General features: G+C 38.8%; 1 protein-coding gene across 1 annotated transcript; it reads right to left on the bottom strand.

The window, feature by feature from the left end:
• Positions 1-80: 80 nt before the first annotated feature.
• Positions 81-19,747, bottom strand: trpc4apa (transient receptor potential cation channel, subfamily C, member 4 associated protein a). Its single transcript, XM_088338479.1, has 18 exons — positions 19,579-19,747; positions 16,184-16,312; positions 14,773-14,892; positions 14,629-14,686; positions 14,498-14,553; positions 14,301-14,429; positions 12,056-12,257; positions 11,801-11,986; positions 10,263-10,405; positions 10,065-10,196; positions 9,223-9,281; positions 8,958-9,143; positions 8,787-8,877; positions 6,922-7,062; positions 6,745-6,856; positions 4,960-5,072; positions 4,674-4,880; positions 81-902 (listed from the first exon to the last, which is right to left on the bottom strand). Exons 1-18 carry the CDS (start codon positions 19,702-19,704, stop codon positions 765-767), a joined length of 2,328 nt encoding a protein of 775 aa, XP_088194605.1. The 5' UTR covers positions 19,705-19,747; the 3' UTR covers positions 81-764.
• Between the last annotated feature and the right edge of the window lie 6,198 nt (positions 19,748-25,945).

The raw sequence follows: 25,945 nt of genomic DNA, 5'->3' as shown, positions 1-25,945 counted from the left end.
CTCTGGCTTAAAATAAAAACCAACCCGAACTAGATTATTCTCCTTGAAAAGCATATTTAACAATCAACCAACAATACAAATTTTGTTACAGAAAAAAACATGTTTAATCAACGAAAAGGTGTTATATTTAAAAGTAAAATCATGTGCATGTGTGCAACGCTTTCTACATTTCATCCAGAGCTAAAAGCCATTGGTTTCAACACAACAAATAAACAAAACAAACCGAAAAGAGTCCCCCATTCCAATTTTTGGAATTTTGAACCGAACAAAGGATTTTAAATGAAGGCAAACTAAACGTGCTGGTCAAGTCAGAAAGCACCAATCAACAGCCGTCAACTCTGAAAACAGAGAGGAAATGACGATGCCGTCCACTGAGAAGACTTCCCGTCAAGCTGTGAAGCCATAGATGTGTAATGAAGGGTAGGCAAAAATTCTGCAGGAGGGGGAGGGATATTTAGGGAGGGAAAGCACCCATTTGATTCACATCTGGGCGACTTAGTGACGAGTCTTCTCTTTCTTTCTCATAACATTCTGTAAAGATTATATAAAAAAGCTCTATATTGTCCCGGCTAAAGCGAACAATCAACGCAGGTGTGATTTCCGAGGGTCTGTAAACTGCCATAGGGCAGGGCCTGCTTCCTTTATAAGACTGCAGCCGGAGTTTCAACCTCAAGCCAACCTGGCTCGGCAGATTCCGCACCCCGTTACCTGCCCTCCCCGAACGGCCCCGGCCTGAGCGTTCTGTGCCCTGCAGCCGCTTGTAGTCAATCCTCCAGCAGATCTCTGTCCAGGTCTATAAAGGTCTCGTCGATGTAGCTGGCAATGGCACACAGAGAAGTCCTGTCTGAGCCCAGTAAGACCGAAACTGTCTCCTTCCAGTAGCTGAAGGGGATGCATGAGCTCTGAGGAGACAAAATGACAGCAGAGAAAGGTTAGCCCGTTTCCTCTTGGCAGCCGAAAAGGAAACTGAGCTCCAAAGCACTTGGCAAGTTAACACTTCTAGTCTTATACACAGCGAGACCCCCAACATCAAACATCACATTTAAAGAACTGGAAAAATTAATTTGGAAATAGGAATTATCTATTTCTGGGTCTGACTATTGTTAGCATAAATGTCATAGTGTTTATATTAGGATGAAATGAGTAGATCCAAATATTTAGTAGCATATACTAAGGATAAAAGATTTTATAAATAAACCGTGACAGCATTTCTATTTGGGATCTGAATGAAGAAGTTTCCCTGAAATAAATCTGATTCCTGCCCAACAACAATACAGTCCTCTTCAAAAACAAGGAATATTTTGCAGTTTTAAGTATCTTATTAACTAGCTTTTCTGGTAAAATAATACATTCGCTCAAAGGAGCTGAATGGAATTTGAAATTTTTTAACTCGTTGTCATCTTCTGGCTAGTGTCCCCATTGCAGCCTCATCAGCTCATTCATGATGCGCAAGCACATACGAGTATTTCTTAGACGAACTCTAATAAACTAATTATTTTTTATCTTTTTGAGGGTTTATGATGGCATTAAGAATGTCCTAGATGCTGGCCTACCCTTACTTTCACCATTTTCACGTCACACTATTAAAAAAAAAAAATGCTTAGAAGAGTGCGACGTCAATCGCACTGCAGGGCTTTTTGAACTCAACTGAGCATAGTTGATACAAATAAAAATATTTTACTTTCAAAATCTCATATAAACCTAAAAGAACGCAACCCACCTTTACATATTGTTCTTTATTATTTATATTTTGTTATTATCACTAATAATATAAAACTCATCTTATTCTACTTTTTGTAACTGTTCTCCCTATGAAACAAGACATATAAAATGAAGAAAATTATCTGATGTGGCAAATCATTTGTTTCAATTTTTTTCAATTTTACAAAAAATACATTTATTAAAAACATCCAATGAAACATCTAAACAAATCAAAGCAATTTATATATTTTTATAATATTCAATATAAAAATATTTATTTTATTTATATATGTCCACTGGATGATGCTATTTATTTGAAATTTATTATTTATTTAGAAAAAAATAGAGCGAGTACAATTCAAAAATCAATTGGTCACCATTTAAAAAAAAATAATAATAATAATTTAAAAAGTAAAACAAGAAATATGTTCCAAAAGCGGAATTTGCTAGCAAAACATAACCATTTTAATTGATAGAAAAAGTAAGGGTATGCCAAATCGGTATAAATCAAGTTTTACTTATATTATGTTACAAACAGTGCTCGGAATTTTACAAAAAAAATTGTGATTAAAAAAAAAACTATCAGGATTATCAATTCAGACTTGAGTCAAAAAATAAGTCAAAATGATTTAGCTAAGAATTCTACATTTCATTACAAAAGGGGATTGAAATTTGGTCGCTACCATTATTCTTTATGCTAACTTTTGAATACAGATCATAAAAACAACAGAAGAGAATTGTCCATAAAGATACTGGGTCACCAAATCTTCCACCCCCCCCCAAAAAAAAAGATTAAACGATTTTTGCTGAGCTTTGATGCCACATTTAGGAGTGCATAAAAAATTGTGAGAACCTGTTGCGGGAGAAGCAAAATAAATAAATAAAAAACCTTGACTCCACCTTGTAAAACAGTTGGCGCACTGCAAAGCAGCTGACGCCAACTGGTGTTACGTTCCATTTGGCAAGTGTTCAACACTTGCTCCCCTTTTAGCTAGCCTTTGGTCTCTGATAACTGCTGCCGCCAACATCTGGCTTAAAATATGCCACCCTCTTTTAACTGATACTGACAGACTTTTTGGATCCACTCTGTTGGCAAAACAATGATGCTGTCAAGTGGTTAAGAAACTACTGTTTACGCTTAAGGTAGGAGCGAGAGATTTGTGCCGGATCATACTACAACAGACTAGGTATTAGCGTTTTCTTAGCATCCTAAGTGCCAATAAAGCACAGTAGGAATTTTGCAGAAAAATAAGCTTTGGTTTGTGATGCTTGTAGCTAATGGTAGCAATCGTCTCAACGTTAGCTACATTATCATCAATACTTTAGCTTTGGGGTCGGCGACAAGCAGCTCTGGAATCGCATGCCACTCCGGAGCAATTTTTCCCAAAATGTTCTATAATGGAAAATTATATGGTTTCTGTAGGAGAAAAAAACATACCACAAACATTCTTAACATTTTCTGATGAATATAAATATCCATCCATCCAGCCATTATCTGTACCGCTTATCCTCAGTAGGGTCGCAGGGGTGCTGGAGCCCACCCCAGCCATCTCCGGGCAGTGGGCAGGGGACACCCTGAACTGGTTGCCAGCCAGTCGCAGGGCACACAGGGACAGACAATTCACCCGCTCATTCACACCTAGGGACAATTTGGACCGGCTAATTCACCTGACATGCATGTTTATGGAATGTGGGAGGAGACCGGAGTGCCCAGAAGAAACCCACGCAAGCACGGGGAGAACATGCAAACTCCGCACAAGAAGGTTGGTAGCTGGATTTGAACCTATGACCTCAGAACTGAGCCGCACACGCGCTAACCACTGTGCCGCACTAATTTATATATATATATATATATATATATATATATACACATACATACAAGTACCGGTATGTGTTACATTCCTCTTAAGGCTTATTTAAAAGCCGTTAACTATTTGGGTCCCCTGCTTTAGCTAGTTGCGAATGTTAGCAATTATATGAATACTAACCACAATCTTATAAACGCTTTAGCTCCAACCACTTAGAGCCCTTATAGCAACTGTGAGTCTGTAGTTCAAAAGTGGGCAAAAAATGGCCCGGGGACCACATGTGTCCCGTCAGGCTTTTTTATTCGCGCCGCCAAACGAAAATGTCAAAAATATAAATGATAGGTTAAAATGCTAAAAAAAAAAAGAATGAAAATATTTTATTTGGTCCCACTCTTGTTCTCAGGGTCCCCATTATTCAAATAGCTTGTTTTATTTTTGCTAGTCATTTATTTTCATACATTATTTTTAATAATCAAGATATTCATCAAACTTAATAAAAAAAAAGAACTTCAGTTTTTCAAAGCATATCAGATGTAGTGCTTAGAAAAGGGACATTTTTCATTACTCATCAACAACTAGCAGCATCATATTTTTTGCATATTAGCTGCAACCATTTAGAGCCTTCCTATCAATTAAGAATCTATAATTGCCAATTCTAGCAGCTGCGCCAACTATTTAGGGCTACTGCACACAACAAGCATTGCTACTCAATAATGGGAGTGACTGCATCAACAACTCTAGTCACATTTTTAATTATTTGCAAGTTAGCTGAACCATTTACAGCCCTCTTATCCTATCTATTAAGAGTCTCGAATCACTAGTGCTAGCCGCTGTATCAACAACACTAGGGACATTATCATTATTAGCACGTTAGCTGAAACTATTTAAAGCAGGAGGTTGTGTTGATAACAGCTTTGAATGACAGCTAATAAAATTAGAAACCTGGTTTAGCTTAAAGGAGTTGAAATAATGTTGAAACCTGTGTTAGGATTGATAAAGGAACTTTGGTATAAATGTCACCTAGCTGAATCAGTCACAGCCCATTTTAGGTTTTAATGAAGCTAACATTTACACCTCTGCTAGCAGGTGTCAACTTTGGTTCTTTTTTTGTATGCAGTGTTAGTCGGCCTATGTTGAAGGTTAGAGGAAGGCAATTGGACTTACATTCTCCAAACAGGTGCTGTCTTTGTCCTTGTTGAGGTAGTGACACTGCCAAAAGCGCAGGAGGTTGCGGAAGTTATTGAGCAGACAGCCGGGATACTTTTCGGCGTACTCCTTCTCGCGCAGGGCGTTAAGGTAGAAGGGCAATTTGGCCTTTCGGCGGGCCAACATAAGGATGACCAAACTAGTGTTCAGACAGCTGACGTTCTCCTGAGCAAAGAAGCTGGACATGTTAGTGTCTTAAAGCAGGAATGGAGGAAAAATTGGAAAAAGATTTGTTGTTTCAGACCTGTGTGAGCGTCTGCACATTGATGATGTTTACTAGTCGGAAAAGAAAGGCCAATCGGTTCTCCATTTTGGCCATATAGGACAGCAAGCAGCACTCAGACAGCATCTCCACCACTAGGACGAAAAAGGACAGTGAGGACAAATATTGTAAACATTGGAAGACTAAAGGTATTTATACTGAACTTGTGAACTAGCACCAATAACCAGGAAAACCAAAGCTCCTTCATAATAGGCCAGCTGTATCGAGTTAAAATTGAGATCATGCTCTTTAAACTAATTTGCGGCATCGAGACATGGTCTCTACAGGCACTGTTCAGTGTATATAAGTGAAGATTTTATAATATATTTCCATTATGTCATGGTTATTGTGGAAAAGCACAGCACCCCTTCATGGCATAACTTCTGTTTGGCAAAAGTACAGCTATTCCTCAATGTATTGGGTTTACTCTTTGTGGTTTTGCTACTTTGGAAATTTTCTGCGTAAATTGTGTTCTTCATTCTGATTAGCTAAACAGTCACCCAAACACTTTCTGCCTGTGTGTCATTAACCTTTCTGTCTAAGGCTAGGTTCACACTCCAAAGAAGTCATGTTTTTTGGCACAGACACGCCCTGTATCTGGTCTGTAAGTCTGTCTGATCAGAAAATTATTGCACACCAGACCCACGTCACTTTCATATGTGGTCTTAAATACGACACATATCTTATCTTTTGGAATGCGACTTCTGTCTTAAAAGCCAAGGCGCATTAATGCGACATGCACATAATCGATAGGTGGCAGATGTCACTATTCTGTCTCCGACCAGGCGGGAGGAAGCGGAGAATTCAACAATTACAGCGGGAAAAAAAAAGTCGTTTCATGATTTTGCACTCATGGAAGATGAACACTTGTTTATTCTGTATCTCATAGAACAGCCAACATCCCATCACATACAACTGGATTCCTAACATGCTGCTCAACGTCACTGATGTGGGGGGGTTCGGAACTCCGCTGTTAACATTCATGAGTACTTAAGCAAACATGGGAGCATTGCGTGTGACGTCACGCACCCTCTTCTGCGCATGTGGACCAGTTGTCGACCTTCTCTAAAAGCCATCATGTCATCAAAAAGCTCTGGACCCACTAAAGTACCAACAGGCAGAAAATGTTGCTTTCTATCGACTACAAAGTTGGAATTCTTGACACACTAAAGAAAGGTAAAAACGGTTTTCCATTACTTTCAAATGATGGGAAAATTATCATGTGAAGTAAAATGGATAGTTTTGAAAAAGATTTAAGAAAAAATTCCATATGAACTTTATTTTGCTGAATTTAGTTAGATACAATAATGTATGTTCATATTTTTAGTATTGATGCATTAATTAAGATTTTATATACTTTTATACACTATATATTAAAATGTAATCAAAGAACGTTTTAGTTTTATATTTGATATACAGTACATACTATGTAGAACATCTAATGGTTTGTTTTTCCTTGACAGGGCCAATATCGATAATTGGTAGACCAAGGCCATTGCAAATATTTAGAAAAAGTTTAACTTCAAATGTATTTAAGCATGAAATAAAAATATAATATATAACATAACAGTCTTACGGTAAATACTAGAATAAATGACTTACTAAATTTTTGGGGGGATAAAACAAGTTAATTGCTTTCAAAATAACTACATAATTTATTGGTCACTTGTTTTTAATTCTCTGTCCATACATAAATGAATGTTGCCTCTCATGAAGTGCGGTATAAAAAAACATTTTAAAACAAAACATTTTCGCATTCCAACTGACCTATTATATCCTCGGTTTCGTTCTGAAATCGGTCTAAGGACAGAACAATACACCGCACCAGCATGTTGGAGTCCACCAAAGAACTGTTTATCTGTGTCAAGAAAGTTTGGAACTGCACAAGAAAAACGACAACCTGGTCAGAAATCATATTGTTCACATAAGACCCTGAAACTATACCTTCTCCGGCGTGTTGACATATTTATTGAACCTTTTAAAAGCGTCAACATTAAACTTCATGAGCTCTCCGAGCAGATCAAAGTAGCTCTGCAAAACGTCTCTGGAAGTGCAACCGCTGTCGATGATGCAGAACAGGATGTGCTACAGCAGAAAGAAAAATTGGATTTTAGCAGTTGTTGTAGTGGTAGCCTTTTGAAACTATATACACAGCAAATAAAATGAGATATTCTTGAATATATAATTATCATTTTAAGTGTATTCAAGCTAAGCTTTTATTAAAATTCTGTTACCTTAACCTCTCAGCACAAAAGTGCGCTGCTTTAAAAAAATATTAAGCAAATTTAATAAACCATAACTATTGATAACATTAAAACAGTTTTCTTTTTATGGATTGTTTTAACCGTGGTGTCTTAACTCTGGCTCAAACATTTTTCAGCAGGCAGCATCATGAACAAAACTCGAAAAATGATACTTGTTCCTAAAATAAATGTTCTATCTTTAGTAAACCTTTTTAACTCATTCACTGGCAGCCTGGTAAAAGAAAAGCATCATTGATGTGCATGGGAATGATTGAGTATGAATGTATGAACATACTAATGAATCATTAACAATTAGTAATGGTTTTTTAATCTATTATTGCTGTAAAATTTTAAGTTGGTTTACGGTTTAAAACAATAATATAAAACCCATGGATATTAAGAGTGCATGGTCAATTACGGAAAGAAACAAAAATCAAAGTGGCCCTTGGTGTTTTACCCCCATAATCCATCCATCATCTGCACAGCTTATCCTCAGTAGGATGAAGGCCATCACCCATCCCGGCTAACGTCAGGCAGTGGGCAGGTGACTCACTGAACTGGTTGCCAGCCAGGCGCAGGGCACACAGAGAGACATCTCACTCACTCATCAACACCTAGGGACTGGACCGGCCAATTCAGCTGACATGCATGTTTTGGGGAATTCTGGAGGAAACCCATGACAGCACGGGAAGACATGCAATCCCCGCATTGTTAGGCTGGTAGCGGGGTTTGAATCCATTACATCAGAACTGTGGTGTGCTGTTGACATTTTTAAAATAGACCCTCAGACCAGAAGTTCAATCACATTGGGAGCCATATTGGTTTATTACAAGGGTCGCCAAACTTTTTGAAGCAGAGAGCTACTTTTTTTGTAAAACTGATAGCTCAAAGAGCTACCAGTTTGATACTACTGTTAAAATAACATGTTATCACTATGTTGCAACTATTTTATTACAAAGTTGCAATAATTAAAGGTTAAATAGACCCAGTCAACCACTAAGAATCAGACAAATTAAAAGTCAAATTTCATAGAAAATCCCAATGAGGCATGATATATTTTCAGAACCTGTACACAGGCTATTTGAATCTGCTTCTGTTGTTGTGCCTTTGTCCCAGTTTAAGAATATGTAGATTTTTTTAAATGCATTTTACTGAAATGGTGCGGTTATATTCACTGCATTTTGATTGTGTGTTTTAGTTTTACGCTGTTTAAGAATTAAGAAGGGTTTTGATGCTAATCTTGACCTTCACCATATTACAAGAAGAGTTAAACCACTGATAAAATTGTGTACCAAACACGCACGGAGAGCAGAACTCATTTTTCTGATTGACCCTAGGACACCTCCGTTTTCACAGTTATGTTTCATTAAACACTTGCTTGAAGTTCTGGGGATTACGCTGCTAAACAAGTATTTGAAAAACTGCTACACATAGAAAAAAGGTTATTAGCCTTGAATTCCTATTAATATTTTTCATTAAAACTATTGACGCAAGTGTTTTTATGTTGCTGCAAAAAGTCACAATTTGGATGACAATCACGCCTAGCTAGATGTCAAGTTCAATTACCTCCAACAATCCTCTCTTCAAGAGAAACATTTGGTCTGCGTAAGAAGTGGCTCCTCTCAGAAAACTTTCCACCGCCCTTGCCTGCCAAAACCTATTCCGCCAAATCACAAAGACGTCAATTTATATATTAAAAGACAAATAAACAAGCATTTAGTTCAAATTCAGCCTGACCTGAAGGATGAGTCTGGAGGTTCTCTCTTCATGACGGCAAGGAGGCGTGTGAGGAGGCCCTTTTTGCCATCGCACACGAGGCTCCGGTCCGTGTTGACCAGCGCTTCCACTTCGGGGATATTGGCCTTCATGGAGATGGCGCTCAGCTCGTTCAGCTCCTGGCTATTCAGTAGGAGGTACTTGTTCCTGAGGAACAGGTAGAATTCTAAGAGAGCCCCAAATCTAAACGATAAACCCAGGCAATCCAAAGCGAAGGATTACTTACTCGTGGTGGTCACTAAAACTTTGAAGGAGCCTTAAAAACTGGATCTTGAAAGAAATTTCCTGCAGAGTAATAAAATGCAATTATTGATAAAACCCAGTAAAACATTTTTTTTTTCAGCTTATACTAGGCTTTGTTAGTGACAAACACTATTTACGTGTGACTATGATAAAATTGATTGACAAAGTGCACTTTAAGCAAAACACCAAAATGTATTATTTAAAGTTCTTCAAAGACCGATTCATCATCAGATGCACCAAAGAGTCGTTTCCTTCGTCATGCTATTTGGGTTCATTTATATCTTTCTAGACGATTTTCTGTTTCCTCCATTCACTAACATTGGTCTCTGGTACCCTGAATTTACTGCTAGCTGCTCGATTTCTGTGACTTCCAGCAAGATCGTCACTTTTGAGCTTGAAAGAAGCGTCATAATAAGAACATTTCCTCTTTTTGCAGCCCAAATTGCCATCTAACAGGTACAAATATATTGTTAAAAGTATGAAGAAGACTGGAATGAAACTCTATAATATCTTGGTGGAAAACAGCAAAGCTTGACCCATATTAATAAAAATAAAGAGACGCCCCGTTTTAGCGCATCAGGCATCGAGAATCACCATATTTTATATAAAGCACCTATGCAGGTTATTTGGATATAAGTACTAAAATACTGTAAATGTCCTGTGGGTTGAGAGAAGTGGTTGCATTCAATGTTTTGCGATTGTGGTCAGCGATGTTATTGACTGATCAATCATTGCGCAAATACGACCGTAAAACCTCGTGTATCTTTTAGGTTTAAAAAAAGTGATTCGTACACGAATATATATAGTAATTTCTGAAGTCCTTACAGGGCTACAATCGCAGTTCTCGTTCTGGCCGTGCACCACATAGTTTGAGAGCGTGTATTTTCTCCAGATGAGCTTGTCAAACAGATTGTTGAGACCCGGGATGAGACGAAACTCAGCCAGCATCTTGTGGACCTGTAACAAGACAAAAAGTCAGCAGGACATCTTTTTGCTCGCCTGCGTGACACAAAAACATGTTACCTGATTCCTCTGTCGTCCCATGAGGAGCACAAAAAGCACATAGAGCACCTCCACTTTGTACATGATCTCGTGGACGATTTTCATAGATGGGGGTAGACGATTTCTCAGGGGGCTGGTGGCCATGGAGCTCTCTTCAGATGACTCTGAAATTGCGAAAGATGCATGTTAACTAGTAACGAGGAGTGCAGAAGAATTATTACGGGCCAATAATTAGCAGAGATGACCCAAAACTGACATACATATATGGATATGATTAAAAAAAGAAACTGGATATTTCGGCACTTGGAGACATGCTAATCTGAGCTGAAACTACTTCTCAGAGAAGTGTTCATCAGTACTACATGAAAGTTGTAAATTTAAATGAAATTAAATAAGACTTATATTTTACGTTTCTATTTGTTTTGAGCCTGCAAGACCGAAGTATAAAAAAATCGTTTCAACCACTTAGATGGTGTTATAGGAGGCCTTGGGAGATGAAAATGAAATGTTTGCAAAAAAATATATTGTTTTTTTTCAGGTTATGAGAACATTATTAAACTATACATGATAAATATAGTCCACGGTAACAAAGTGTTGTTGCTCAGCCAAAGTTCTGCACCTGTGGGCCAGACTTATGTATAAATTCCCCCCACAGAATAATGTTGAATGTGAACAATAGAACCCAATGACTATGTTGATGAGAGGGAAGTCTACCGCTTTTTGAAAAAAATAAAACAAAATAAATAAATACAATTGTTTTTTACAACACTAGGTTTGAAAGGGTTAAATATCTTTACCCGTTGACACAAAAAACTTTAATTATAAGGACTATTGTTATCTGAAATAATAAATATAGTACAAATAAATACTGGAAAACATTTAAAATAAAGCAAAAAAAAAATACAATAATCACAGTTTCCTGCCAACGATTAAGAAGCAACATTATCTAACTTCACAAGAATAAAACAAGTTAAAATTTAGTATAATGAGGAAGGTGGTTAAAATATAGTTACCAAAACCTTTTTAAATAGAGTAATATTAAAAAAATATTAAATTAACTACAATTCTGCCATTTTATTCATTCAACCGAAATCGACCCTTCTCTAGTTGTGAGACAAATAAATCTAACAGAAATATTAACTGATAAGTTTGCTCATTTTAAAGGTGGGGTGCCGGATTTGAAAACGTTACCATCTGCTGCCATTTCTTGGCTTTAAATCATGAGTGCAGCCTTATGCAGCCTGTACACGTTTTGCGTGAAAGTACAGGCATTTCTTAAACGTGCTCGAATAAACTCTTCTATTTCCATCCTTTTGGGGGTTTGGCTTTTAATCTTTACTAAAAGAACGCATATCTTTCTTTCACCATTTTTATTCTTCACTGACAAATACAAATAAAATTGTAAAAACCTGCAGCATGACGTCTCTCTACTCACTGACCACTGCTGCTGAAACTTACAAACCAAGCTCCGAACAGGGTTACTATATAACTAATGTACACGTCAGAAATGCTAGACGTATTAGCATCAATCGCAAAATCTGTACTATGCTAAATCTTGCCTGTGCTGCTTTGTTCTGCCTCCTCCGTCGCCATCTGCATGAGTGCGTCTAGCACCAGAGCGTTGTCCAACCATGTGTACCATTCCTCCAGCTCCTGCAAGAAGTTTGCCCCTGTGGCCTCCGACACCTTCCTTGTGGCCAGCTTGCACAGACGCTCGATGAACCCGGGGATGTTCAGCAGGGTGACTGTCGCAAAAGGAGACCCTGCATCACCCTCAACAAACCAATAAAATGTACTCTCTGTGGACGGCTTACCTTGATTGACTTCCGCACGAGACGGGCTCGAGTTCCGTTTCTGCTGAGCGTTTTTTGCCAGCAGGGTGTGCTTGTCGTCGTTGCCCAAGTCTGGCTCGGAGATGGTGACAGACAAGATGCGGCAGAAGTTGGCCAGCTGTTGTTGGTCAAAGCTCTGAACCAGCCCTGACAGGTTAGGGATCGTTTCTAAATGGATCATCTCCTAAAAAGGGAAAAAGAACAAAATGTAAGGGGAGACAGCCTGTATACATGGAAATATAAAATCTAAAATATATATATATATATATATATATATATATATATATACTAAGGAGTTATATTTAGTAAGACTAAGTTTTTTCTCATTCACCATCACAGTTTTTCTTTTTCAAAATCACCGAAATATTACGTATTGCTGAGCTGAGCATCAACATGTGTAGAGTTAGGTACGCAGTTCTCTTGCCTCATGGCAGAGGGTAATAGTGAGACAAAGGATTCTAATTTGGGGCACATCTGAACTCAAAACAATAAAATTAGTGATGGTATTAAACAAGCCAACAGCAAATCAAGCCACTGAGGATTAGAAGAAGCACCCCCCCAAAAGTAGTCTGTTGTGAGTTTTTCATGAATAAGGTGCAATGGACTATAAGTAAGGCGCATGGAATTAAAACCACAGTAAGATCTAAAGTTACGAAAACATTAATAAATACATTTAGATACAAATACTTTATACAACATAAATTGACATTATGACATCAGTTTTCCCCACTCAACTGAATTTTAGCAACAAAAAACATGTTAACCACCTTACAAACACTTTCTTTCTCAGTTACACTATGCAGTATTATTTTTAAACATAACAAACACGAGTACATAGATAGATAGATAGATACTTTATTCATCCCCGTAGGGAAATTCACACTTCATAATCATAATCGATCCATTATCTGCACCGCTTATCTTTAGTAGGGTTGCGGGGGTGCTGGAGCCCATCCCAGCTATCTTTGGGCAGTGGGCAGGGGACACCCTGAACTGGTTACCAGCCAGTTGCAGGGCACACAGAGACAACTCACTTGCTCATTCACACCTAGGGACAATTTGGCCCAGACAATTAACATAACGTGCATGTTTTTGGAACGTGGGAGGAAACTGGAGTGCCCGGAAGAAACCCACGCGAGCATGGGGAGAAGATGCAAACTCCACACAGGAAGGTTCGATCTCATGACCTCAGAACTTTGTCGCACACGTGCTAACCACTGTGCCTCCTAGCTGCCCCAGAGAACATAATATCTTTACAAAATGTTACCATTAAAAAAGTTCGTTAGTGATCACAATAAAGAGTGCGTACACCTTTTTCATGGCCAAATTCAAGCACTTTTCAAGCACTTTAAAGGCCAAATTTTCAAATTCAATTTTTCTTTAAAGGAAGAAATCCAGGGCCCATCAAAAGAACACTTTTTTCGTTGACTTTGATGACTAAAATAAAGTAGCTATTTTGCTGCTAGCACATACTGTGTAGTATTAGATGTTGTTCCTATCTATGATCTACAATCTTCGTTTCATAAGCTGCTATAACTGACACCAATCCTGCCATTCAGCCTCAACAACGTATGCCCAGCTTGGCTATGTCCCACTCATTTACAGAAGGGGTCTGTAGGTATTGGGGAGTAATTGAGTTCAGTACAAAAATAAAAATAAATTACAATATGCTAAAAAAAGAAAAATAAGCCAAATTGGGACTCATTTTAATCATGATTTCTCCAAAGCAGAGTTCATTCAGGCGTTCAATCTGTGAAAGTGCTGATCCTTTGGCTTTTGTTTTACTTATTTTACAACAGCTGCATACAGGCACTGTTCTGCAGTCTCATTTAATTGTCATTATGCATTTCCAATTTTATCCAACATATCTTCTCGTATATAAAGGCGCATAAGATTATAAAGCGCACTTTCAAATTTCTAGCCAATTTGGGGTTTTAATTTGCGTCTTTCAATCAGGAAAATACGGTATTTTTTCTTGATGCCTTGACCTTTGAAGGATTACCTATCATTGATGATTTTATTCAAAAGGAGCAGTGCATAAACTTCATTTATAAGTTAAGGCCAGGCAATGAAACCTATTTTCTATACTACAGTTTATCAATTACTTTCTTGCTCTGCAAATCGAATGATGAATAAGATTCATTTGTGAATCTGACTGTGCCTCAGACAGAAACCTCACCGCAAGTAATTAAATGTAACATATGCCTATGGAAGACAGTGGTACTACCTTCTTAACTCCTAGTATGTCTTCGATCAGAGTTGCAGTCTGTAGGAAGGTCTTCTTGTTTGTCATCAGAGTGAAAAGGAACAAAACAAATTCATCCCTGGCGGCCAAACTCTTTGTCACGCTGTCCGTCTGAGAAACAAGAAGTATGCCACCAGGACTTCCGTGAAAGTTAAGAAATGACAAATTGAAATACTTACACAGATGCAACAATTATAGAGGACGCTAAGGCAATCTTTCACCAAATCATCATTCACTGTTATAAAAAAGAATAATGCAAGTTAGCAAATTAAAGTGACAAATCAATCAATTTTATAACGTGCATTCTTACTTTTGGGCTTTTTCTTCTGCATCGTTAATGTGGGTCTCATCAAGAGCTCTACAAGCAGCTACATGAAGAGAAAAAAAATTACATTCATGGCATTTTTTTCATCATTTTGCACTCCAAAGTTTAAATAAAATGAGTAAACCTTACATGGACTCCACCAAATAGGTCGAAAGTGTGCGTGTTGGTGGGGAAGGTAGATTCCTGAGCGGTCTTTCTGTCTTCTGTGACAAAAGACATGGCCTCCATGGACAGCTGGGATGACAAGACCTGGAGACAGACAAAAACATACTTTTGAAATAGTTTGGCAAATAAATTAGTTGGATTTAATTGTAGTTAGATTGTTCGCATAAGCAAATCTATATATATTTCAAGTGTTTTAGATTGCTAATGACATTTGATATGATAAAATGTACGAAATAAGAATAATGCCAGAGCCTGCGTCTGAAATGTCAACAGATATACAATTTGAAACTTGTCTCCCTCCCCCAATTAAGATCGTTGAGGCTCATTTTGACCTTCGCTATTTTCACAAATAATGGTTTCAAAACGAGGTCCAAGCAGTTATTTACAGCCAAAACGAGTTTTTTCTGGGTGTGACACCTTAACCTTAACTGTAGTAAAAAAAAGTGCCTTTTAAACACTGGAGAGTACTGATTTCGACTTCAGCGTTGATTTGGTTTCACGTGCAGTACAGTAGGTTTCGCTTGCGCAATTTTGAACGATATGTAGAAAATATCCATGGAATCAATTTAGTCTCTGAGCTATAAGTACCCAAGAAAAGAGCCATATTTGTTATACTTTAAATTACTTAATCCCAAGCGATTAAACCTTCACAGTCTTATCCTGAAGTTACTCAGACAGCAGCGGGTTAGAGACAGACTGTACATAGAACTCCCAACGTAAAGCATTTTCGATAACACGGAAATCTGGATTTTCCAACTGACACATTGCTTTAAGTGGTCAGAGATCAATTAAGTCGGGAAAAATGTAAAATTATTTTACGACACAGCGTTCCATACGTTTGTTGGTTTACTTATCATACAGTTATTAGCTCTATCAAGTAGATGAGACAGGAAAAAGTAAGAAATTTGAGAGTTAAATTTAAGACCTTTTTAATGCCTTAATCAGCAGTTATCAAATTTAAGACTTTTTTTAGGACCTTGGGGAACCGTGTAAAACTAATAAATACAATGATTAAAAGCTTTATAGTGTTTCAAAAATGAAAAGATAATGATGGAGGAAAAAAAACGAATTGCAAAAATCGAGAAAGCAAAACCTTTTTAATGATTGTAGATCAGACCAAAGATTGTGATCGGTGCACCCCATCCTATGTCCTAATGTTCTATATAAAAGCAAACCAGACAAGTACCGCACCAACACATCAAGTGAAAAATGCCTATGTAATTAGTCCATAACATCAATTATAAATGCAAGACAAGTTTCTTCACATCTTTATCTCGCACTGCAGTCACATGCATTCTTTGATTATAAATAAATAAGCTCTATCAAATCCGATTGATATGCTCCCCATACATGAATTTCAGTGCAGCGTGGTTACCTTAATTAGGCCATGGGCATGTGAAAGGTCACTGTTGGGATGACTGCTCTCGTAGAGCTTCTGGAGCAAAGCTGGGATGCCTTGCCACTTGGCCCGCTTGTCTCTCTCCTGAAGGAGGAGCCCTGGAAGCTGCACATGACAAAAAGAAGCCAAGCTCTGTTATAAATTCTGCAACATTGCCATTAACACTCCAATCAGTTTTGCTTCATTTAATGGCACAGCTATAAAGTGGTGCCTACGTTTTCGAATGCCTCTAACCCCAACAAAAATTTCAGGGAGAAATTTGCCTTCGCTTTTGACCTCATTTCGAAATTCAAAAGAAAAGTGTGGGTACAAGCGGCAAGGATAATGTTGGAAATTATGTAAAGTGATTGCTTTTAAAGTCGTTCACTGCTGTTTACTAAAGTTTAAGCAGAGAACTAGTATCTGTAATAATATAATTATTATTCTGTTTATCATACGTTGTGTCAGGAAGAGTGCACACACAAGGCTGGAGTAAAACTTGACAGCTGTTAATTAAGTGCCCAAAAAGTAAAAGGGTTTCTTGTTATCATTCTGGATAAATCGGTTTACAGATCCCTTAACCGCATGGGTTGTCGGAGCACCAATGAGGATGTAACTCTGGACGGCCTTCTCCACGGTTTTCGGTCCCTGGCCTGTTCTTAGGTCGTGGCAAAGATGGCACCAGCCCATTACTTAATGTTGTCGGCCCAGTTCTTTTTTGGTCTTCCTCTCCCCATGCCCCCTTGGACTGTGCCCTGGTGAATTATCTTAGTTCTGATGATCTTGTGACGTGACCATACTACTGAAGTTTTCGTCCAAATTCACTGCTTTGTTCTTGTCCCTCCAGATGTATTTAAGTGTGGCTGTGATTTGAGCCAACCTGGCCATGATTTCTGGTTCTGACCCCTCTTCTGTTATGACAGCTTCAAGATGTTTTATTTTGGTGACATGTTCAAGCTCTTTGTCATTGATGATGATGTTGGGTGAAACCTTGGGGATTGTTGGACATTACTTTTGGTTAGTTCTGTGCTGATTTCCATTCCATACTGGGTTGATGCTTTGTCCAGGCGATTGACCAGATCATTAAGTTCCCGTTTGTCTCCTGCTAATCCGGCAACATCATCAGCAGAACAGAGGTAAGTGATGTTGTGTGCCCCTACACTGACCTTACCTTCATTTTGCGCCAGATTTGTGCATGGTCCTCTCCAGGAAGATGTTGAATAAAGTTGGAGCGAGAATGCAGCCTCGTCTCTCACTGACTGGGGTCCGAAACCACACTCCAATGGTATAATTGTAAGTACCGCATGGATGGCATTGGCATCTGGATAAATACTTGCAATGTTTCCAATAGCATATAAAAAAAAACTGGCAGAGCGTCAAGGTTCAATTGGTCCCCGCTAGGGTTTTGTAAACTTGGGCGGAACGACAGCTGGGTGGTTAGCAAGCAGCCCCAAGATGCATAAGTTCAGGGCTCAATTCCAGCTACCGCATCCTCCCCATGTGGAGTTTCTATGTTCTCCCTTTGCCTGCATGGGTTTCCTCCGGGCACTTCGGTTTCCTCCTACATTCCAAAGACAAGCATGTCAGGTTGATTGGCTGGTCAAAATTGTCCCTAGGTGTGAACGAGCGAGTGAGTCGTCCGTCTCTGTGTGACTTCGGACTGGTTGGCAACCAGTTCAGGGTGTCCCCTCACTACTGCCTAAAAGATAGCTGGGATGGGCTCCAGCACCCCGCGACCCTACTGAGGTTAAGCGGTGCAGATAATTGATGGATGGATGGACATCAGTCAAACGCATGTCGCGTCACCATTGTTCAAACTTCAGGGCTTGTTCCTGAGTGCTCCAAATATGCATACGTGTGAACAAAACGTGTACTGATTAATGAGTTATTATTTTTTATGGGAGAAATATATTCAGAACAAACCAGACCAGGATTCAAACAGAACAATGGGGGAATTCTAGCAAAATAGCGGGGATGGTGACGTAGCCATCATCCAGTCAGCCCAATTTAACGACATTTAAACAAAATTCCATAAAGTCCTGGAATATGTGGAAAGGAATCACAGGGAAAAAGTGTTGACAGTTTGGGCTATCGCTATGTCTGCCTCGCGCATTTCCGACAGCTTATTAAAAGCAGACGTCATTGGATACGTTTTTCAAGGAACGTGAGCTAAAATGGTGAATTAATATTCTTAGTATTTCCTTTACTCTTTGTTTTAGTACATCGGGGCGGCAGTAGCTCAGGAGTCTTGGGATCAAGGGATCCCAGTTCGAATCCCGGCTCGTCCGTGGTACATGTCGAAGTGTCCTTGGGTAAGACACTGAACCCCTAATAGCCCCAATAAGCAGGTTAGCGCCTTACATGGCTGCAAGGCCGCTATTGGGAAATGTGGAGCACATTTGGGAAGTCATTGACTTGAAAGGCTCTATATAAATGCAGATCATATCATTTCATTGCGTGACTCGTTTTTGATAATTGTGCAGTAATATAATTTTAACATGTATTTGTTTCATGTTCCGATGGTCCTCTAGGTTTAATGTAAAAAATGTACTCTACTTTTACGGGGCTTGGAACGGATTAGTACAATTACATTCAAAATGCGTCGCTGTTTACAACGTTTGCGAGTTACAAAGCTACTCCCAGAACGAATTAACTTCGCAACTACAAGTACCAATGTATCGGAGATCAACAGAATGTTTTAATAAAGTTGTCTTTAAATTAAATTCCAAGTATAGCCAACTCTTGACTTGAGTTTCCGGAGTGTTGTTCGACTGAACTACAATAATAAGTAAACAAACATATTTTAGCATGTTAAATGAATGACTATTCACGAGCTTGTTTATTTCAAACTAGTCAAAACAACTGTTGTAAGCGTTCCCTTTTATGGAAACCGATTTTACAGTGGCGAATGGACATTACGTAATCGCCTGAGCCGTTCGGCTGGCTACGCTAGTTAGCTTACCCTCCTAGCCAGCGACTATCGTATGCAAGAAAGGAAACAAAAATAGGTGTTCTTCTTGTCCTTTTAACTGCAGTGAATTCACAAAACAGAAACATTTGAAACGCTGCAAAGTGTTAAAATGTCACCCGCACACTCCTTGTTGCTCATGCTAAGCTAACTTGTGCTAACAACAAAAGATTACGCCAACATTGGAGCACCCATTAGCAAGAAAGCGAGCTGCACGTGCTGCGTTGTTTTCAGAAATGCAAAAAAAAATATGTTGCAACATGTTGCTATTTAAAAACCAATTATTCACTCATTCAAGCGTCGTGAATCTCGTCTGCCCGAATGCGTGTTGCTTTTCAGGCATCACTCCAGAACGCAAATCCCAGGTTCAAGGCGACCAACTTTCCTCGTCCTCTCAGTCGGAAAGTAACACGGCTCCGCTTACCTGTGTTCCGCGACTGAAGGTCTGTCCCGTGATTTTACTCTCCGTGAACTTGTAAACAATATTACTTTTGCATTTTCTTTGTTTTGCTCCCGTACAGTGGGTCTCGGACCCCTTGAGCGTCGCCATTATTTCTTGTTCCTGAAGTGAGCTGTCCAGGCAGGAAGTGGATGAGAGCGCTGATAAACCTGAATGAGCGATTAGACGCCACCTGTTGGCCAAAAGGAGAACAACGCAATGGATATATTTTGAGCGTTTCTTCATTTAAAATTGTTCGAAACTCCTAGAAATAAAGAATGCCATAAAATTAGTGCCCTAGTTGGACGGCTGGGTGTCTTTTCGAAGCTCACGATTAAATTATGATTCAGGAATATAAGAGTTGATTATAAGACGATTATTGAGACTTTTTTCACCCTCAATTTTTTTCCATCACTAAGATTTATTCCTTTCTTTTGCAATTGTGCATTTCTAAAAAAAGATAGAAAAGACGTTTTTAAATAAAGAGGACCAACATTTTACCAATTTCCACGACAGTTTGTTTAACTCAGGGAAACTCAAGCAGACCGGAAATTGACAAAAATAGCAAACAGACAATAGTTGGTTGAGTTGATGATTTAAAAGTCATTTTTTAAATGTTAAGTTTGTTTGTATTGCCTTGCTATGTCTGTGACTTTTATTGGAATTAAAATAACTTTGGGATGGGTTTCCTCAATGTTTGCTGGTTGACAGTGACAGTGGGTGCTTTGCAAGTGGCGCCTGGCTTTGGCGACATCTACTGGACATACAGTATTTAAAACTGCAAGTCATTTTTGAAGAAATCTCTTGTACATGAAATAATATGGCTGACCATGCATTTGACACATGTCCATCCATCCATTATCTGCACCGCTTGTCCTCAGCAGGGTCGCGGGGGTGCTGGAGGCCATCCCAGCTGTCTTCGGGCAGTGGGCAGGTGACACCCTGAAAGTGGTTGCCAGCCAGTCGCACAGAACACAGGGACAGACAATTTGCTAGGGACAATTTGGACCGGCCAATTAGCCTGACATGCATTTTTTGGGGGGACTGTGGGAGAAGCCCGGAGGAAACCCATGCAGGCACGGGGAGAACATGCAAACTCCACATGGGAGGCTGCAGTAGCTGGACTTGAACCCTGAACCTCCGCACCGTGGGGCTGAGCGCTAATCACCCAACCCACAGGTTTGACTGCCATCTTACTACTACGGAAGCCCAAATGGCGATTTTGTGAAGGTAGCTTGTGCTTTTACCGGACTACTTACCTACCAGAGGTGATGTATGTGATGGTTCTGAGTCCTGTGATTCTGACATTTTCCACTTTTTTCCCACTGTTTCCTTCTTTAGCGATTCATGTTGTGCAGCAGTCTGCAGACTATTGCTTGCCATTATTGTTGTTGATTGCTCTATGTAAATAGAGATTGCTTCAAGAAATTCTCACAGAGTTCCGAGATTAATCTCTTAGTGGCTTTTTTTAGTAGATTTCCTGGGAGTCGCTAAATTAAGCCATTTGCACCAGACCTGACCAACTCAAGCTAGTTGCTTTTTTAAGCTTTCTCAGACTTCAGTTAGCGCTCGTGGGGGATTAACACAAGCGTTCACACGTGCCGCCGGCTAAAATTTGTCATTGCTCATGCTAAAATATTTGAATGGAAGCTTCCGAAAATTACAAAAAAGTGATATAAATCGGGCTTCCAAAAATTGTGTTTTATTCGAATGTGCATGCTTTAGCTTAGAATTTCGAGGCGGGTTCAGTCCGCTCAATTTTTGGGCTGGGTTTGGGCATAAATTGTTAATTATTGAATCAGGCCGGTCGGGCTTCTCTCTCTCTCTCTCTCTCTCTCTCTCTCTCTCTCTCTCTCTCTCTCTCTCTCTCTCTCTCTCTCTCTCTCTCTCTCTCTCTCTCTCTCTCTCGCCGTTTTTTAATTTATTTATATTTTCCTTGGTGGATGAGTTAGACAGCATGCACTCACTTTTACTCAAGTAATTACCTAAAGAAAATCTTACCAAACTATCACTTAAACTCAAAATCACTAAATCCAAATTCATCTTCCTCCTTGGTGTTGGGTTAAAAGACGCGCCGTTTCCTCCCTCCACCTCCCTCACGTCAGACGTGATTTCTGCTTCTTGCCAATAGCCTACATGCTTCATAAACTTTCTTTTGGCTTTTTGGCCAAATATTTTTCTTATTTGCAGCTCGTAATCTGCATAATTTGATTTTATTTTTAGTGCCATTTTGTTCAGTTTCACTTTCGTTCGCTGCACGTCACCAAAATGCGCACTTTGATGCCAAAGCGTTCACTTAGGCGCTGCACTTGCAGCGCACACAAGTTTTGAGGGACTCGGCCCCAAGTAATTCCCAAGCTGTGTAGCTCAGCCGAAACGCATTGTTTGGCGCTGAAGTATGCACGGCCGGAGTAAATCGTGGCATTTACTTTGGTGGCAAATTAAAGCTTCGGGTTTATTTCGGGCTCGTTTATCAAATCAAGTTAATCCATCGGGTTTAGGTTCATATATCGACTCAGGTCGGGTCAGGCTGAACTTCTTAGGCCCAATCTTACCTCTACTTCAGCTCCATTCTAAGCTATAAATACCCTTATCGATACACACTGTTTTTTTTTAAATAAACTTGCCAAAGGAAATCCCATGACTACCAGCAAAACAATAAGTAAAGTTGTTTTTAACAATCCAGGACTGGGCGTCTTTTGGACGTTGGAACACGGGCCGAATATAGACTGGTTTTGAACCTGATGTAGTCCTTAAATACCCGTTTGCATCATCTAATGTGGTCCAATCATTGAGAGATGCTAATGTTATGTAAAATAGTGAAAAAAATGTGATAATTTTGAAGTTATTAGTAAACCTGTTTTTATTGATTTATCAAATCAGATTTTCAGCATAATTTGTCACAGTACTGCATTGGCTTTTTGTAGCAGTTTTGCTGATATACCGAGTAAACATACTGTATGTATAGTATGTAAGACTGTCTCAGAAAAAGAATATTGAGATAAAAGTTCATTAGTTTCTGTAATGCAATCGAAATGTCAAACACTCTGGATTCATTACCAAGGAAATGGAAATACTGCAACTATTTTATTGTTTTAATATTGCTGATTATGTTGAAAAGTGAAAATGCTTATATCCCAACTAAAATTATTAGAATACCATAAAAAAATATACTAGTAGTCTGTAAGATGTAATCAGCAGTACTAAATAATAAAAGGGTTGTCACGACCAGAACGGAATTAGGTCCCAGATGCGTTACGTTAATCACAAGTTTATTGAGATAAAGAGGAAAGGCAGCGCCCGCGATTCAGTGCTAGCTGGACGCGGGAAGCAAGCCGCTCACAGAATCAGAACGTGTTCAGAATGCGGAAGTGGATCTTCCAGAGCAGAAGATTGTGGTGTCGAAGAGGGAAAAAAACAGTTCGATAGCCGGGACAGGAGAGCAAAACGTGGTCGGGATCAAAGAACAGGTCGTATCTGGAGACAAACGGGGAAATCAGGAACAGACGGGTGGAAAACGGGTGCAATAAGCGGGAGCGACGGGAGTCAGAGTCAAATAGCTTGCCTTGTAGAAACAGAGGTTCGCTGACGGACTGACAACAGGACTGAGCTTAAGTAGGACGGGGAACCAATCGGGAAGCCCGCAGCGACTGGCGCCAAACGAGCGGGCACAGGTGAAACTAATCAGTCATCATGACAAGGGTTGTAAGATTTCTAACGTTTCCAAAATGTATGACATTTTTTTAAATTGCATTTGAGAAAATAAAGAATATCTAACACTTTATAACTATATTAATTATATATATATATATATATATATATATATATATATATATATATTTTTTTTTTTTTTTTGCTTTCGCTTTAGATATCGGTGAACGGAGTGTTTTAGCCCCTAATTATGCCTCCAAAGGAGTTCGGTGCAAGCAGCAAAGTTGCTACAGGTGAAAAAAGAAGAGTAGTGCGTACAACTATTGCATTTAAGAAAGAAATAATAGCAAAATATGAAGTAGGTGTGCGAGTTTCCGACCTTGCTATACATACAGCATGGCTTCTGCTGAGCACCACAAAGGTAAGAAATCCTATTCATAAATCTTTTCTTTATCTTTTAACTGCTCACCACTTGTTGTAGAGACCCCGGTGCTAAATGACGTGTAAACAACCCGATTTTATTTTTACACGTTCATGTTAGCGTAATCTTTCGTACGGAAGATTACGCTAACGCGAACGTACGATTAACCTGGGTTAGCTTCATGTTTACGTTTTTGGTAAACATTTAGTGTGTTGGAACGGATTAAAACGATTTTACATTACTTTTAATGGGAAAAACGATTTTCCGTGATCGACCAAATCGGTTTTCGAACAGGGTTCTGGAACGGATTATGGTCGAGAACAGAGGATCCACTGTATTCTTTATGTATAATGGTCATAATATCATTCCCATTTTGAAAACAGAATTATTGACTTTGTGGCTACAAGGAAAAAATATGTGTACAGAATGAAGCAGTCAAAACAGCCTCTTATCAGAGAAGTGCTAACCTTTGAACTACATTTCTCCAAAATATTCCGGTTGATGTTTTTTGAACACATCCCACATTATGGAATTTACCACAAATATATCTAGTGGAAAACTGATAAGCGTTTCTGCTTCTCCCTCTCCCATGATTGAAATAATAATCACTGTATGAATGTAATACAGTCAAGCCTCGTTGAAGAATAAATTGATAAGTCTTGTATTTTTCAGCTTCTTTGTAGCAAGGTTGTCCCATCTGTCGTCGCTGCCTTCTGTTATTTGCAAGTAAGAGCTCGCGGCCTTCCCCATGCCCTGGCTCACTATAGAACCACTCGACCCGGTTCTCTTTCGTTTCAGGATCGTAGAGCTGAAAAGGGACTCAAGAGGTCTTTATGCCTCTTGATTTTGTATAACGGTTTCTAGGGTACATCAAAAACTTGCACACACTTTCTGTCTTTCCTGTTAGTAGCAGTTTTCGTTTTTGTTGTTTTCCCTGATGAGGTTCGAACCACAATGAAGTAAGGCTCACTTAGCCGATAGCAAAGTCCATCTGCTAACGCTGGAAAATCACAGGGGTTACCACGCTCATATTATATTATTATCGCTGTTATATGATTTCGGGTTCTTGGTCCATTTGGTCGATTAAAATAATTAATATTCATCACAGAAATTTCCAATATTACTTTTTCTGGTATCAAAAATCTTTGGTAGGAAAAATGCACAAAACTAGTCAACATTTAATTATGTAAAAAATCATATAAAAATCTGAAGTTGCACACAGAGCCCCTCCACAAAACAAATCAGAACAAAAAACAAAAGTTTTATTAAAAGGTAAAAAAAGAAAAAGAGTACGTTCTATTAGTAAATATTTAAAAACCTTCCTAACATTCTAGGCTTCTTAACTGTTTATAATAAATACTGTGCTAAGAAATGCTACAACTCTTCAATAGTCTACTACACCAGTTTATGGCAAATTCCATTTTGGTATTGACAATGTTGATTGTTCCTTTATTTGTGCCACATTATTTCCATCTGCTGGACACCTTCAGTAACAGCAGGTTTGATGTGCAGTTCATTTTTTTCATTTGTAGGACCAATCTAGACCTTAAAATGGTACTTTAAAATGAGAAGCATTTCAAAATCGGAAATTTCTATTAATCCATTGTGAAATATGATTTTCGATGTTTGGCAGCTGTGTGAATATTAACTCATGTATGAATCCCTTTATCTTGATATTAAAAAAAGGCTTTATAAGGCTCTTTTTTTGAGTGGCTCTAGACCAGGGTTAGCTAACTTTTTGGAAGCTGAGAGCTACTTTTGGGAACTAATTATTATGTTATTACCATGTTGTTATTATATTATTACCAGTTTAATAATTGTATGAAGGGTTAAACAGACTCCGTCAACCAGTAAAAAAAAATGCTTTTACTAGAAAAACCCAATGACCCAGCGCTTGTGAGTTATTTTCAGAACAGGTCTGGAGGCAATAAGCTTGCAGTTGCAAATACATTTTGAGGGGGCGGTTTTGTCTGTGCACGCGGCTTCCTTCAATCTTCCAAGCATAATGCATGTGCCTGTTAAATAAGTCAAAAACAAAAAATATGTTGAAGTGCTGTCCGAATTAGAAACCATCTAAGTCTAAAGTGATTGCGGTATCTGAATAATCTGACCACCACACCAGAGTCAACTGTGTTGTCTTTTTTGCGGATAAACCAAACGCAATGCTATTTGTAGGAACGTTCATCCGTGTCAAAAAGCTGAACATGCTGTGGAAATTTCTAAACTAAGAAGCAGAGACTAATACAAAATTTCTCACATAAATAAAGAAAACGTCAACCA

This window comes from Urocampus carinirostris, chromosome 6 (genome assembly GCF_059441175.1).
Source record: "Urocampus carinirostris isolate Australia breed hairy pipefish chromosome 6, RoL_Ucar_1.0, whole genome shotgun sequence".
Taxonomy (NCBI): Eukaryota; Metazoa; Chordata; class Actinopteri; order Syngnathiformes; family Syngnathidae; genus Urocampus; species Urocampus carinirostris.
Note: the sequence above shows the minus strand (reverse complement) of the source record. Positions and strands in the feature narration are given on the sequence as shown.

What these genes read in the sequence shown, in the direction of transcription:
- trpc4apa (XM_088338479.1), bottom strand. Translation starts at nt 19,704, where the DNA reads ATGGCGACGCTCAAGGGGTCCGAGACCCACTGTACGGGAGCAAAACAA. An exon ending in ATGCCCATGGCCTAATTAAG is followed by an intron (nt 14,893 to 16,183) that starts GTAACCACGCTG and finishes GTCTGTCTCCAG; the next exon opens with GTCTTGTCATCCCAGCTGTC. An exon ending in GCAGAAGAAAAAGCCCAAAA is followed by an intron (nt 14,554 to 14,628) that starts GTAAGAATGCAC and finishes TTTTTATAACAG; the next exon opens with TGAATGATGATTTGGTGAAA.